This window comes from Panthera onca, chromosome D3 (assembly GCF_046562875.1).
Source record: "Panthera onca isolate mPanOnc1 chromosome D3, mPanOnc1 haplotype 2, whole genome shotgun sequence".
In the NCBI taxonomy this organism is placed as follows: Eukaryota; Metazoa; Chordata; class Mammalia; order Carnivora; family Felidae; genus Panthera; species Panthera onca.
This window is the reverse complement of record NC_138350.1, coordinates 637,038-652,839: the sequence shown is the minus strand read 5'-3', so window position 1 is coordinate 652,839 and position 15,802 is coordinate 637,038. Positions and strand designations below refer to the sequence as shown.

At 67.2% G+C, this 15,802-nt stretch overlaps 1 protein-coding gene across 11 annotated transcripts in view; it reads left to right on the top strand.

Moving 5' to 3' along the window:
* The window catches only part of FBRSL1 (fibrosin like 1), a 78,792-nt gene that overhangs the window by 10,163 nt on the left and 52,827 nt on the right, over positions 1 to 15,802 (top strand). For 10 of the 11 annotated variants that reach the window (XR_013551427.2, XM_078435990.2, XM_078435989.2 and 7 more), the window contains exon 2: positions 6,343 to 6,543. Coding sequence is in view for 10 of the 11 variants with exons in the window: in XM_078435990.2 (XP_078292116.2) it covers positions 6,343 to 6,543 (201 nt within the window). In the remaining variant the exon portion in view is untranslated. Of the gene's footprint in view, positions 1 to 6,342; positions 6,544 to 7,375; positions 9,973 to 15,802 lie in introns of those variants that run through there. The other variant, XM_078435993.2, reaches the window with a different exon arrangement.

Here is a 15,802-nt window from a genome sequence, read left to right as displayed (position 1 = left end):
GCACCGAGGAGGGGACGGGTCAGGGAGGAGTGCCGTCCCAGCATCAGAGCCCGAGGTCCCCATGCCAGGGTGGAGGCCGCTGCCCGCAGGGACTTCCAGGCCATCTCCGTCGGCCTTTGCGTCTGGACGGTGGTCAGCGGCGGGTGTCAGCGGTGCCCCAGGCCTTGCTGCACCTGGACGCGGGGGGCCCGGGGCGGGAAGGTGGGCCCGGCAGAGGGACGCTGTCACCCCCACCTGTCTTCCAGTTTTTTTGTGACTCTGCTGAAGGTGGTCTGTAATAGGAGGGTGCTGCTGTTCTGGTTCACGGGGCCTCCCGTTTCTTTGGGACCTCCCCGGTTTTAGCACTGTGAGTCCCACATCCAGGGAACCCTCTCGGTCCCAGACAACAGGGATGGTTGGTTGGTCAACTCGGGGGGGGGGGGGGGCGGCGCGGGGCGGGGGCAGTTGCTGGTGGGCAGTAGACAAGCTGCCTCCTTGGTAGCTGAGGTGGGGGAGGAAGGTGGTCCTTCTTGGGTAGAGACCCTGCACGGAACCATGCGCTCTCTTGACCACACGGAAGGAGACACCTGTACTGTGGTCTCTGCCCTGGGGCCAGAGAGGGGGACTCATGGCGCGGAAAGCAGGCAGGGCGTGGGTTTTACTTGCGGGCGGGTGGAGAAGTTTGATTCAGAACTTAACAGGTGAAGGAGAGTGAGCCACATAGATGCCAGGGTGGAGGGAACAGCTGTGCCAAGGCCCTGGGGCGCATGTGTGCCGAAGGGCTTCCAGGTTAGGGATGACGGCCTGCCAGGTGAGCAGTGGGTGGAATTCGGCCTGAGCTTTTGGAACAACGAAGAGCTGCTGACAGAACTGAGAGCCAGCAAGGTCTGCTGGAGGCCCTGAGTCCCAGAGGTTCTGGGAGACCAGCAGCCTCGGCCAGGCAGGGCGGGGAGGTGGGGAGGTGGGCCGGGGAGGGTGAGTCCCAGGTGGGCCAGGCCTTCCACTCCACCGAGGGGGTGCCCGTGCTTGGCAATGAAGGGTGGGTTCTCTGTGACCCTGGGGGCTCAGACCCAGGTGCGGGGGGAGAGGCCCCAGCGCAGCTCCGGGAGCGGAGGGGGCGCCCACCTGGCTGCGGCACCATGCCTTTGCCTGCTGGGTCTGGGAGCTGGAGGGGCCTGGCCCACGTAGGAACTGGCAGCCTCAGCCCTCGGTGAGAGAGACTCTGGGTCTGTGTTTGCCGGCTATAATGACTCGTGTCTGTGCGCGGTCGGTTTACCGAAGTGCAGTCAGAGATCTTACTGGTACTGCATAGTGAGAACGGTTAGGGGAGCTAAAAACAGTCCCATAAAATTGCTACACGAAAATCTAATCACTGGTCTCACGCCACCGAGCACCCCTACCCCCTCGTGGCCCGGGGGGGACCAGGGGCCTCGCTGCTGCTGGGGGCGCTGGGAGCGTCGCCGTGGGGCCGTTGCCTCAGGCCTCGAGGGTGGGGGACCGCCGTGCTTGGCCTCGTCTGCCCTTCTGTCCGTGCGGCTCACAGACGGGTCCGTGGGCGGAAGGCAGCCCGTGAACACATGACCCGGCCCTGACCCCGACCGCTGGAGGTGGTCCCGGCTCGCCCCAAACCATCGCTGCGGCCTCGGCAGGGCGCGCGCTCCGCTCCTCCGGGTGCGTGGCGTGGGTCCCCGAGCAGCGCACCGCGTGTCCCGTGGCTCGGACGCCAGCCCGCTGCTCGCCTTGGCCTCCCTCCCTGCGGATCTCTCCAGAGGGTCTCTCTGCTTGCGGACGTGCCCTGGCCCTTGGTGGGGCCGTCGTCGCTGTGACGGCTAGGCCCCGCCCGGGGCGGTCGGCACAGTCTGGGCACAGCTGCCCCAGTCGGGTGATGAGGGGGGCCCCGCGATTGGGACCGGGGGCAGCACTACCGCCAGAGCAGGCTCAGAGGGCGCAGAACTCTGGCAGCGTGCACCTGGGCTTGGGCGAGCCTCCAGAACTGGCCCAGCCTCGCGCGGGGTCAGGGTCAGCATAGCGAGGGAGGGCCAGCCCCGGCCTTGCGGTGCCAGGAAAGGGCCAGCCAGACGTCGCAGCAGTGCCCCGAGGCAGGGTCTATTGAGTCCTGTGGCTGGGAGCCCCCAGGACGCACAGCTCAGAGATGCCTGGGGCCACTCTCAGGGCAGTGGCTGCGTGGGGGGGCGGCCGCCTCTGGATCCCGGTGCGGCACCAGGCCTCTTGCCTGCTGGAGCCAGGAGGGAGCCTGTGGTGTCGCCGGGGCCCGCCGCCTGCCGGCTCGCCCTCTGCGGGGCCCCGGCCAGGCGCCTTCCCGACTCCCGTGCTCTTCCAGACACGGGAGCTCCTGCCCGAGGGCCTCACCTGCCCCCACTGGCCCGTGGCCTCCAGCCCAGGAAAGCGAGGGTGTCTGGCTGTGGGCGGGATGGAGCTGGACCAAGTCCAGGCGGGGGGGAGGCCCCGTCGCTGATACTTCAAGGGTTGTGACAGTTTAGTTTCCCGGTTTGTTGTTCAGAAGACACAAACAGTGTCATAGCGGGTTTAACAGAAAGTGTGAGGCGTTGAATGGCTCGTGAAAGATGTGGTGACTGGGTGTGTCTGGAGAGGTGGCCTGGAGTTGCCCCGAGGCCATTCCGGAACCCACAGAGGGGCGGAGGCAGGGCCTAGACGGAGGCCTTCGTGGAGCCCACGGCCCGCTCTGCGGTTGACGGTTCACCACACGTGCTCTGCAGCGCGTCTGCCCTTCCGTCCATCTATCCTGCTGTGTCTGTTTTGATGACAAGTGCTCCTTAGAAAGACGGATCCCAGCCCAGCCCAGTGTCCCCGAGGGGCAGGCCGTTCCCACGGGTTCCGCGTGCCGGGCTCTGCTCGTGCCGATGGCGTGCCCCGCGGCCGGCCTGTTCTCCGCCCAGGGCTCCAATGGGGTGGGGGGGGGGCTTCAGAGGCTGGCCCCCGGGCCAGAAACCGTGTCTGTGGGCTTACCTGGTGGGAAGGGCCTAGAAGCCGTTCCTGCTCCTTCCGTCAGAACAAGCGGCTGCGGGGGACTCACCTCACCGTGACTCAGGAGCGCGCCGTGTGGCCGTGTGGAGTCACGCAGTGGCAGGATGCCCACTTCTCGCAGGAGGAGGCGGCCCCCAGGAATCTGGGGTGGGGGGGGGTGGGGGGGGACTGGCTGCTCTCTGCGGCGGTACGGAGGTGTGGGTGGCCCATGGCGGGCGCGCGGTGTGCGCACACCCGGGCATGGAGAGCCGGGTGGGGCCCCGGAGCCCATCCAGTGGGGCTACGGCACAGGGCGGGCCTGGCAGAGACACCCCCCCCCCCCCCCCGTCCTGCTCGGAGACTCCCCCGGGCTGTGCGAGTGTGTACCTGTGTGAGCATTGTGCGTGTGCGTGCGTGGTGGGATGCCTCCGACTCCCGCCCTCCTCGTCGTGTCCACACACACTTGGGGTTGTGTCCGCACCTGCCCTGACACGGTCGGCGTCCCCCAGGGGCCCGGACGTTCGGTGAGGGTGTCTCTGGACGAGGCTAGCACGTACATCTGTGAACCCTGCCCCGTGTGTGTGCGTCCCATCTGATCGACCGAGGGCCTGAACAGAACAGAAAGGCCCGGCTTTTCCTGCTGCCTCGAGCTGGGACAGGGGTTTTCTCCGGCCCCGGGGAGGGAATCCACACCAGACCTCGGGGCATCTGGGCCCCCACAGTTGTGTGGCCGGCTCCCCCTAGCGAGGCTCCCCACATACACGTGCCCTGCCGCTCGGTTTCTCCGGAAAGCCCTGGCCGATACGCCCCTACAGCACTGTGGGCTCTGACACAGCCTGCTGGGCCCACCCTCTGTCCCGCGATGGGAGGCTGGGGCCGGGCAGGGTGTCCGAGGCAGGGGCGGTGAGGTTCTGAGGCTCTGGCGCCCTGCAGTTGACTGGCAGCATCCGGTCGGGGCCTTGCTGTTCTCTAGGGCCTGTGTGGGAGGGAACGGCCTGTTAGCAGCAACGGCGACCCGGGGCAGGAGGCTGAAAGCTACGAGTTGGAGCGAGACTATCTGGAAGGAGGCACGGCACTCGTGTGTTGTGGGGGCACCAGGAGCCCATGACTATTCAGAGCCTTGCACGTGGAGAGCGGGCTGCGGTCTTTACCGAGACCTTCCCGTCCCTGGAGGGACTGCCTCGGTTTTCTTCCCCAGGGACGCCTGTGGCTGTATGAGCCAGGGAGGCAGGCACGAGAGAGGGAGCATGGAGCTCCTTGCCACCTCAGGGCCTTTGCACTGGCTGCTCCTCTCTGGGCGGCTCCCACGGGTCCTCCCTAAGCAGCTCTCAAGTGGGCCCTTCCCTTCAGCTCCCCTGCTTGGGTTGCCCTCCTGTCCCTTTGGGCCAACTCCCTTCTGAGCTGGTCACTGGTGCCTGGACTGGCATAGTCAGTGCTGAGCACCTGCTTTGTGTATGCAGATGTGGGGGGGGGGGGCACGGAGTCCAGAGTCCGCCTGATACCCACGGGTAGGGAGGGAGCGCGGAGGTCTCGGTGTGAGCAGGGCCGCCATGTCAGGGTGTGGGGCCCCTGTGTGCTGAGATAAGCAGGGGCGCCAAGAGCTTCAGAGGGGCACGAGGACTTGTGCCCAGGACTCCAGGACAGGCTATAGACACGCCAGCGACCCGCGGTGTCCCTGGGGTCTGAGATTCCAGAGGGCGGGCGTGGGAAAGGGTCTGTCCCGTCCGGGAAGTGAGGGTCCACTCGCTGCTGTGGCACAAGCCCGCGGAGCTCTGGGCAGAGCCCTATAGCCTGGGTGAAGGTGGGCATCAGACTTAGGGCAGAGCTTCAGCGAGGGACAGTCCCTGACCGAGAGGTGTCCCAGGACGGGTGCCAGCTTGGTCTCCCTCTCCCTTCCCGTTGCCCCTTGGCCCTAGGGAGCGGGGAGGGGCGCAGGAGGGTGCACGCTCGGCCTTTAGCGTCAGTTCAGACGTGAGAGGCTTTGAGGGGCTGTCCTCCGTCCGTGTGACTGTGATTTCGGGCCCCTCAGGAGAGTCCTGGGGGCGTGGGGTGTCCCCCCCTACGTGAGGGGGGTCTGCCGCCCCCACATGTGCGTGGTTGCTCCCGGCCCAGGCTGTGGAGTCACATGGGGCGGGACAGTCACGGGAGCTTCCGTGCCCGGACAGACGGCTCTAGTCCGGCCAGCCTGGTGGGGCCGCTGGCGCTGGGTCGGAGGACCTCGCCGGACGAGGACCAGCGTGTCCCTGTCTCCGTCGCCAGGCCAGGGCACCGCAACAGACTGGGAATTTGGTTCTTGCTGCCACCTGCCCGGGTGGGCTGAGGCCTCTGAGGCCTGGCGGTGGCCGGGTGCCCACCCGAGAGCAGAGGCCTCAGGAAGCATTTCCTGTGGGGACGTGAGGGTGTCACCTGGGACGTGGGGGAGCCTCTCCGCCATGGGCATCACTTTCATCCGGGCCCTCTTCCCCTCCCCCTGGGGTGAATGCTTTCAGAACCCTCCGGGTCCCTTTCTGCGGTTCCCTCCCTCTTCTTCGGCAGCCCAGTGGGGACGGTGCCTCCCACCCCACCCCACCCCACGGACCCAAGCGGGAGGGTGGCGGGTGACACTCTACCTGCCCACCACCGAGCAATGCCAGGCCCTCCTGGGCTCTGGGCTCACTGGCCGGACTGCAGGTGTGCTGGGTGCGGGGACCCCGCGGGGGGCACGAGAGAGAGCCGGCTGCTGTTGTTGGCATCTGCACGGCATATGCTCAGTAAATACCCGCTGCGTGCCGGGCCCTGCCTTGGGCACCAGGCGCAGCTACGAACGAGATGGGCACAAGTCCCCGTTCTAGGGAGGGGCCTGGGGTCCCCGGAGGTCTGCACACCCGGCCGAGTCTGGGACTGATTTCCTAAGACGGGCCTCCGTGATATCAGGGTGCCAGGCTGCGTGCAGCTGGGCGGGCAGGTAGATCCCCGGGTTGCCCCAGGGGCCGGTCGTCATGTGCTGTGGCCACGGCCTGCAGTTCCGGAACCCAGGGCACCCTAGGCGGGGGCTGCGCCTCACCAGGGCCGGTGCAGCCATTGGTCCCGGCACCCGCCCAGTTCTGGGCCAAGGATCAGGGCCCCCCGTGACCAGGTGGTGCCCCTTGGGAAGCCTGCTCCCTTATGCAGCTTTGTTGCAGCTCCCCCTGCCCCCCACCTGTCCTGACAGGCCCACCCAAGTTTTCCCCGCCCCGTCCGCCCCTCCTCCTGAGCTGTGATCCCAGCAGGGGGGCCTGGCGCCTTCAGGCGGGTGCGGTCACACACCCGGGGCCCGCCCTCAGCACGGCATGGCCTGACACGGTGTCACTGGAGGGATGACACTGCCAATTAACCGGCCTTGTCCTTCTTCACTCGCAGAAGGACATGGCCCTGAAGCCACACGAGCGGAAGGAGAAATGGGAGCGTCGCCTTGCCAAGAAGCCCCGTGAGTCAGAAAACTGCCCGTCTGCAGAACCAAGCGAGAACGGGCGGCCCCTGGAGATGGGCAGCCCTGAGCAGGACCTGGAGCCTGCCTGCGACCGGGGGAAGAAGAAGGTCCCCCTGCAGCCCACCAAGCAGGTGAGCCCCGGGCCCCGCCCCCACTCAGAACCGCGGTCTCCGTGCCCTCGGGGCCACACCAGCACCTGGACACCACCGTCGGCATCCGGGCCCGCCTGGCAACGTGCTCCATCGTTGTTGGGCAGGGGGTGCAGGGCACACGTGGACTGGGGCCCCAGGCAGCTGCTCACCGTGAGCCCGGGGCCCGAGCAGACGGAAGACCCGCCCCCGGTGGGTCCCAGCCGGAGAGGCCGGGCCGGGAGCGCAGGCACTGGGGGTGGGGGAGCGTGCTCTCGGGGCAGGAGGGCGCACCCGCTGCTAGGCCGGCCCCGTTTCCCCATCGCGTCTGTCAGGCTCCGCCGACCACGGGGTGTCCGGCGTGTCTGTAATGCGCGGGGGGCCAGGTTCAGTGCTGGGTGCTCTCCGCCTGCTGGACGTCTGTGGAGCGCAGCGTACCTGTGGGGGGGGGGGGGGGGGCACGTGACTTCGCGGTCAGGGGTCCAGGTGCGGGGAGCAGCCCCTCCGCAGCCCCTCCCCGCCCGGGGGCCTCCCCCCGTGGCGGGAGGGGCCGTCCTCGCTGTCCCCAGAGCCCAGCCGGGATGGGACGGGGAGCCGGGGACCAAGGGGCTGTGTCCCGGGTGCCGGCTCGGTCCTGCAGCTGCTCTCCTCCTCGGGGACTCGCTGGTTCGCGCCTTCTTTTCAGAGAGGGGTTCTTCTCGCTGTTCCACACTCCCCTTCAGCTCCCTTGGGGATTGGGCTGCTGGTCAGGGGCAGCATGTCTCCGGGCCCCGGGCTGGTCGGGGGGTGTGCAGGCACGCCTGCCCGGGTGGACACGTGCTCTTTCTTCCAGCAGGTGTGCTCCCCAGAAGGGGGGCCGCTCCCAGCCAGCCACTGGGACCAGAACGGCCCGGCCCAGCTCCAGCGGCAGCTCCAGCCCAGCCAGCCCCAGGGGTCACCCCCAGCCCCGTGTCAGCGCTGCCAGCCCCGTCGGGCTCTCCCGGACCCCGGGCAGCCCTGCCGGCCCCAGCCGCCAGTCCCGGGTCAGCGCAGCTGGCCCCAGCGGTCACTTCTGGGCCCAAGACAGCCCTGCCGGCCCCGGCGGTCACTTCTGGGCCCGGGTCAGCCCTGCCGGCCCCAGCGGCTGCTTCCAGCCCCAGATGAGCACTGCCGGCCCCAGCGGTCACTCCTGGCTCAGCCCTGCCGGCCGCGCTGGGGGCTCCTAGGCCCCAGGCAACGCTGCCGGCCCCTGCGGTCCCTGCTGGCCCCGTGCCACCTCTGCCGGCCCCTGCGGTCCCTGCTGGCCCCGTGCCACCTCTGCCGGCCGCTGCGGTCCCTCCTGGCCCTCTGGCACCGCTGCCGGCCCCTGCGGTCATGGGTGGCTCCCTGTCTCCGCGGCCAGCCCAGCCGGGCGTCCTCAGGACAGCGGGGCCGGCCCCTACAGTCACTCCTCCTGCTGCGTCCACGCCGCCGGCCCGCTGCCTCACTTGCGGGCCAGTGCTGCTGCCCCCGGCGGGTGCTCTTAGCCCCGTGCCAGCCCCGGAGGTCCCTCCTGGGCCAGCCCAGCCACCCCCAGGGGTCACTGCTGGGCCTCAGTCAGCCCCAGCAGTTAGTTGAGGCCCCAGAGCACCCTGGCCCCCCGAAACCTTCGCTGCTGGGCCCCGGACAGCCGTGCCAACAAAAGCGGCCACTCATGGGCCCAGAACAGCCTCGTCCGCCCAAGCGGCCACTCCTGGGCCCAGAACAGCCCTGCCGACGAAAGCGGCCACTCCTGGGCCCAAAGCAGCCGTGCCAGCCCCTGCAGTCACTTCTGGGCCCCGGCCAGCCCTGCAAACCCCAGCCTTTACTCCCCATCCCTGAGCGCCCGTCACTCCTGGGCCGGCCTGCTCCGCCCCGCCGGCCCCTCCTGGGGCCCCTGAGCCAGCCGCGGCGCTCCCTGCTGGACCTGGTGCGGGCCCATCAGCCCCAGCTCTCACTCCTGGCAGCGGGCCGGCCCTGCAGGCCCCTGAGGTCACGACGGACTCGGTCCTCCACCCCTGCGGTGGCCCGCCAGGCCCCATCCGTGAGCCCTGGAGCCTGATGCCCAGTTTCTGTACCACCCTGGGTGTGGCTGTGCTGGGCACCTGTGTCGCCAAGACTGGCCAGAGGCCTTCGCCAGACAGGCCGGGCCGTTCGTGGTTGCAAACTGAGGTTTCAGCAGAGGCAGCCCCCTGCAGAGCCGCCACCGGGCTGAGGCCCACCTGCACCAGGAGGAGGGGAGAGGACCCCCAGCATCTTCCCCCCCGCTCCCCCCCCCGCCACACCCGCCCCCCCATCGTGCCCGCTACCCTGTGATGTACACGCCCCTAAGAGAGCGAACACGGCTGCCCCCGAGGGCTCAGGCTTCTCGCAGGGGGTCTCGGTGCCTCTGTGCCTCCGAAGTGCCCACGTGTCCTTGTGTCGGAGTCTTTGTGCACACCCGCCCCAGGTGTGTGCTGCCCCTCAAGTGTTTGTGTGCAGCGTGTGCGTGCATGTACGTGGTGTGTGTGCATACGTGCCGTGGGGCTTGCCAGCTGTAGGCCTGGCGCTCCTTGGGCCCCAACCCAGCCAGCCAGCGCGCATCCCCCACCCCTAGGCCGGAAGCGGGCTCCGCTGGGGCCTGGCCACAGGTCCCGCTCGCCTCCCCTCTAGCCCAGGGTGGGGATGTGTGTCCACCTCCCGGTTCTGTGAATGCAGGGAGGGGACGGACGCAAGGGCGCTCAGGCTGTCTGTGGCCACTTAGGAACTGGTGGTGACAAGGAGGGCCCCCCCCCACCCCGCCTCCACTGAAGGAGGCCAAGCACTGAAGCAGAGGCAGAGTGTCCCATCCCCCCAGCTCTGGACCAGGAGGGCCCCGGGCTGTTCTCAGAGCGCCTCCTCCCGGCCTCCCACTCAGCCTGTGCAGCCGTCAGCTGCCAGCCCCCCAGGGTCTTCCCTCTTGGGACAGACCTCACACTACAGGGCTTTGCCTGCCCTCCGCCCACCCCACACCTGTGCTCAGGGGTCGCCCGTTCCTCACCCCAGACCCCTGGCTCGGGGCAGTCCCACACTGGTGCTCCCGGAGTCCTGGGCGTGAGGCGAGGGCTCAGCTCTGACTCTCCGGGATTTGAGGGTCTCTGGGAGAGGGGACCGCAGCCCTCTCTGGAGAGCATCAGCCCCCTGAGGGTGGCCCGGCTGTGCTCCCGCCAGCCTTCTGTGCGCCCAGTCTCACGGGGCTGCGACGGCCACTCGCGTGCTGATCCTGTTTGCGAAGGCCCCGGAGGTGCCCCACCCCACCCCTCTTGCCCTTTGGGGTCCTGGCTGGCTGGGTGTGGGGTCCGCCCAGAGCAGGGCCCTCAGGCATCTGGTCCTCACCCGGGTCTCCCTCCCAGAAACGCGGGGCTTATTTTTCTGATTAAAGAAAATAAAAAGTGCCGTGCCATTATTTTTATAACAGCATCAGTGAGTGTGTGTCATACGTGAACTGACTTATTCCCACAAGTGGTTTTCTGCACATCTGGACTTGCCTCCCTTTACTGCACACCTGCTGAGCACCAGGAGAGCAGCCCGGGGAGGGGCTGCCCGGGGAGGGGTGCAGGGCCTGGACACGGCTCGCCATGCTGTGTGATGTGTGTTTGGGGGGTGGGGGGAGCCGCGCTCGCCTTAATTGCCGTCCAGGCCTCCGTGGCCGGCCCGGCCCTCACACCATTTCGTGTTCCTTGGAGTCCCTGCTCTAGAAGGGGTCTCTCTCGGGGGGCTGCAGAAGGGGCCTCGGAGGCTTGTCGTGGACTGTACCGCCCCTCCCTCGCCCCGCCCCGGAGCCCTGCTGACCTGAGGGCCGCAGTGCTGGAATCTTCCCTGTCGGTTCTGTGCAGGCTCGTGGGTGGGGTCAGGCAGGTGTGAACCGTGCCGCCGCCACCTTCTAGGCCTTTCCGCTCTGGGAGTGTTGGCCCTGGCACTTGAGTGCCTATGTGGGGGAAACGGTGCTGGTCCACAGGAGAGGGCAGGCGACCGCAGCCCCCCTAGGCTGGGCCCACTTCTTCCCCTCTGGAGCGATGCCGCCATGGGTGACCCACGGCGCCCTCGGACCCCTGCTCTTCCTTGCCTGAGGACGTGCTGAGGAAGCAGCTCTTGTCCCATGAGAACCCAGAGGGGCCCCCGCAAGGCCCTAAGGGACCCCACCCCACACCGTGGCCGCAGCCGGCTTTGGGTTCAAAGTGACGGGTCCCCGAGGGGAGTGCACTCTGGGGAGACGACCACGTGCTGGGGGGGAGGGGCTGCACCACGTGGGCTGTGTCCTGGGGCGGGGGGCTGTTGGCGCCCTCGTCGCCCTGAGGAAATGAGGGTCCTGTGTGGCCACACCTTGGACGTGTCTGGCAGCTGGTAATCTGGGTCTTTCTGTGGGTTTGGAGATCGTGAACTGGCAGCTCATTCTAATGTTACGAATCACTCGTTGGCCAAAGGACACACCTGCACGGGCCCCTGCGTGGCCTGGGGTAGAGAGAGGCTTGGGCTCCAGCGGAATGTGGCCCCAGGGCCAGAAGTGTGGCCCGCCCTGTTGTGGGGAGAGTGGGGCAGCTCTGCCTGGCGTTTGGGGGGTGGAACGAGTCCTCGGGTGCCGTGGGTCCCAGGGGACCCCTCGGATGGGGACCGGAGCTGGGCGCCGTGCTTCGCGGGGGTCTTCCTCCAAGCCCCGCAGCCCGCCTCTTGCAAGCCCGCACCTCCCCGTCAGCCCCAGCGGATGGGGCCCTGGGGAGGAGACCATGCCCCATCCCCCCGCTGTGCCCCGAGGAGCAAGGGCAGCGGTGGTGGGGCTGGGGTGGTGGTTCGCAGGGAGGGGAGGGCCCTCCTGAGCACGGGGACCCCCTGGTGGGCCTCATCCAGCGCTTGCCTGGGCCGCCCCGGTCCAGGGCCCCCTGGAAGAGCTCGTCTGCCCCACGCGCACATCTGTGCGTGTGTGTGTGTCCGTCCGTGTCCCCGTCTGAGTGTGGCGGTGCTCTCCGAGCGGGCTCCCAGCTCAGGTGGATGCCCGAGCCCTCCCGACACGTCCTGCCCCGTCACGCAGACGCCCAGGGAGGAGGAGCCCCGGGCCGGCCCGCCGCTCGATGAGTGAGGATTGCGCCAGCACCTCCATTACGAGGCGCTGCTCCGGGCCCTGAAGAGGCGTCCGTCCGACGCAGACCAGCCCTGCCCCCTGGAGCTCAGATCTAGCCGGGCGGCCTGTGGGTCAGTCACTCACTGGGTTAGAAGGGGCCGGCGTGCATCCAGGCTGCCCCTGCCCCAGCCTGAGGCTGTGGGGACCACCACCCATCCGGGCAGCTTGCCGAACCCAGGGAGCTTGAGGAAGGTGGCGTCCGTGTCCCGCCGCCCACTTGGCCTGGGGGGATTCGGCAAGAAGCCTGCCCCAGGCCTGGGTTGGGGCCCCCACACTTGAGGGGGCCCCGGGCCTTGTTCAAAGGCAAGTCTGGTCCTGCGGGTGGAGCCTGCCGGCAGTGTTGCGTGACGGGGTCCTGGCCGGAGCACGCAGCCGTGAACACTCTGGTGGCCACGTCAAAATTCGAGAAGGGACAAAATCCATCTGAATAACGTATTTTAACTTGGTGTGTTCTCAGTGGTATCTTTTCAACGTGCAATCAACGAAACTATCAGCGGGATGTTTCTCTCTCTCTGTAGCAAGTCTCCGGAAGGGGGTGTGGGTCTTGCCGCTGTAGACCTCCGTGGGTCAGACGGGTGCGTTCACACGCTCCGTAACCGTGCGGCTTCCGGCCTGGGGGGAGTGGAGGGCGGCATGGCCTGGGAGGGTCCCCAGGGACCTGTCTCCCTGAGTCTCTCTCCTCACCCTCGTGACTCTTGCTGGATTGCTCACGCTCAGCCAGCCCATGGTTTGAATCCCCGGCACTGGGCCGCAAGGCTGAGCGCGGCAGCCCAGAGCCTCCCCGCGAGCTCTGAACCTCCCCCCCGTCCCAGGGGTGAGCTGGCGTCTGCGCGAGAGCCGTCTTGTGCCGCTCACTCCCACCCAAGGCCGGTCCTTGCTTCTACCTTCCGAATGTCCGTCGATGAGATTTCATTAGAAGGGGCGCCTGGGTGGCTCAGTCGGTTAAGCGTCCGACTTCGGCTCAGGTCATGATCTCACGGTTCGTGGGTTCGAGCCCCGCGTCGGGCTCTGTGCTGACAGCTCAGAGCCTGGAGCCTGTCTCAGATTCTGTGTCTCCCTCTCTCTCTGCCCCTCCCCCATTCATGCTCTGTCTCTCTCTGTCTCAAAAATAAATAAATGTTAAAAAAAAAAAAATTAAAAAAAAAAAAAAGGAAAGAATTCAAAGCGAACGGCTGTCGGGACGCATCATCAGCCGGGGAGCGTGCACTAAGCGGTGTCGGAGCGACCCGGTGCTTGTGCTGGAGGACGAGATGGGCCCGAGACCGGTGGCCACGAGGAGCTGGAGAGGGTGGGTGTGAGGAGGGGAGTGACGCAGCGAACAACAGAGAGAATGACCAGGCCGCAAGCGCCACCGAAGTGACCCCGATCTGGACTGACGAGGAATGAAGAACCCCAGACTCATCCAGGATCGGGCCTGAGACAGGAGACCCCGACACGCCAGGGACGCACAGGGACCGCTCATCCTAGGGAGTCGTCAGCAGGGGGGAGGTGCGCGCTTCCCAAAACGTACGGCTTCCCCAGCGGACCCACGGCGAAGCCGACGAGCTGAATGGTCTCGTGTCCGTAACGGATGTCACCGCACCCCGCCCGCCACCACGGTCCCCGGGCACCTGACAGAAGCTGGCCTCCCCGCCGTCCAGGCCCAACACCGCTGACCCGCTGACGTAGCTGGCCACACCTAGGAGGTAGCGGGCGTTGCTCTCCCCGCGTCTCAGACGAATATGCTGAGGCCAGACCCCAGAAGCAGCAGCTAACGCCCAGGACGAACAGGACAGCAGGCAGCCGGGGTTGGAGCCCAGGCAACTCCCTCCCTGGAGTCTGTGTCCTTGACCTTGACCCTCCTCTGCAAGACCGTGGCGGTGGCACCTGCTGGCTTCCCGGGCTCCTGTCGCCCTGCCGTCTGCAGCCCATCTGAGCATGTCCTTCCCCTGCCGAGAGTGTTCTGGAAGGTTCCCTCTACTCCTGGTGACCTGAGTCACCCTCCTCCCCCGACTTGCCTGGTTCCTGACTGACTGCCGTCCACATTCAGCTCATGCACTGTCCACCCTCCGAGCCCTCCCTGCCGCTCCAGGCCCCTCCAGGCCCCTCGTGCCCTGTGCACCTGTCCTCGGCTCACAGCCAGGCCCCGTGACCCCGAGCCTGGCAGAGGCAGGCGCTCAGGGAGGCGGGTTCTGGATGCCCCACATTGGCTGTCTTTGCTGTTCCCCATGTCCGTGCCACGTCAGTACTGCATGCCAGGGGACTGGAGTCCTGGCGGGGGCCTCCTTGGCACTCTGGGCAGCTGACTCCACCCCTCGGTGCCTGGGTCTCCTCGCCCGTGCGGTGGGGTAAGGACACTGCTTCCTCAGGGTGGTCGGGAGCGGAGCCTTAATTCAGTGAAGTCTCAGAACAGCGCCGGGTCCCGAGCCGATGGGAACGGCTGATTCCTACTCGGGGAAATAGTTCCCACCCGACTCATTCTCACAGCTGGCTTGCGGCTCAGGGACGCTCGCGGTCCCCAGGCTGGGCTGTGCCGCCGTCGGCACGTCAGCGCACAGGTGCGGCCCCCCGGCGGGGGCTCAGCGCTCCCCTCCCCTCCCCCCCCCCCCCCCCCCCCGTCACCCTTCTCAACCCCCAGCCCCGCCTGCCCCTGCCTCTGGGCCCGTTTCCTCCTCTCTAAGGTGAGGTGCCAGCAACCCTACGCGCCTCACATGCACGCGAGACGGCAAGCAAGTCTGTACGCCTGCCGAGTGCTGGGTCTGTCTTTGCTGCTGGCCCGGTTTTCTTACAGAAGGCTTCTGTGGCCTCCTTGCTGGACCCTCTCGGGTCCTTCCCCAGGAGCGGCAGGCTGGGGCGGGGCTGCCACAAGCCCTGGGCTCCTGTGAGCTCAGAGGAGGGGACACGGGGGGCCCGGGGTGGCAGGCACCCGGCCCGCCCGGCCCCACCTGGCCCTGCACCAGAGGGAAGGGCTCAGCATCCGGCGTGAGCTCCCTTGTCACTCCCTGTGTGGGGGGTGGATCGGGGGTAGCAGTGAACGTGACAGAAGACGGTCCCTACCTTCATGAAGCTTACATTCCAGTTGGGAAGACAGGTGTGGAACAGGTGGAGGGACTCCGACGTGCCGACGGGTCTGCCCGCAAAGGGAGAAGGGGCCCCTGTAGAGCAGGGATCAGGGAGCCTCTCCCGGCCCGCCCGGGGAGGGCCCAAGTGCCCGGCTGTCCTGCAGAGGGGCTCCGGGGCTTGTGAGCAGCTCAGGGCGCGAGCTGATGTCCTGCCCCCGGTGGGCAGTGGATGGGTAGGAGGTTTCTGCAGGTGCAGGAAGCTCTGGGTGGCTTGAATCAAGTCCTTAGTCTTTCAGGTGATGGGGACAACATCTGAGTGGCTCAGTGGCCCAGCCAAAAAGAGCCCAGAGAACCCCACTCCAGCTTGGGGGCACCACTCCTGAGCCCACTCTGATACATTCTGGGGGCCAGACATGGCTGCCCATCTTGTCCCTCTGGCAAGGGAGACCACGCCCAGGCACAGACGGGGCTCACAGGCAGCTTGCGTCCCCCAGGGCCTCCTGGCCACACGTCACCTGGGAGTCGGCCTCAACAGCATCCCTTATAATCTGTTGTGCATCTTACCCGTCTGTCCATCTGTTGGCCCATCCATCCCCCACCCATCTACCCACCCAAGTCTCAGTGGAAGAACCTGGCACAGCGGAAGGGGTGACCAGCCTCAGACAGCGGCGGCCTGCTCCCTGGCACTGGGCATGGGGACACTTGCACTGCCCGAGCCCCCTTCCCTGCGCCGGACCCCGGGCCTGGTCGTCGGGGACAGAGGACAGACAACCTTTCCCACTGAACACTCACAGCATGATGCAGGGAGACAGACAGGGCAGCCGTGGTCCTACTTCACTTTCAGAGGGACACTTGGGGCCTTTACGGTCGCTCACCCAGCCTGGTTGATGCAGGAGCGGACAGAGTATTGGGAAGGATTTCTGGAAGAAGCAGGGCCCAAGCTTATCACCCGAGTAGGTGACAGGCAGCGGGGGCACCAGGTTGCAGCTGGGAGGGCACAAGATGGGGTGGCAGCCTGGGAGGTGTCTTGGAAGGGTGAGTTGCCATGGCCTTGTTGTTACTGCCAGAAAGCTCAGGATCCCAGGTGCCC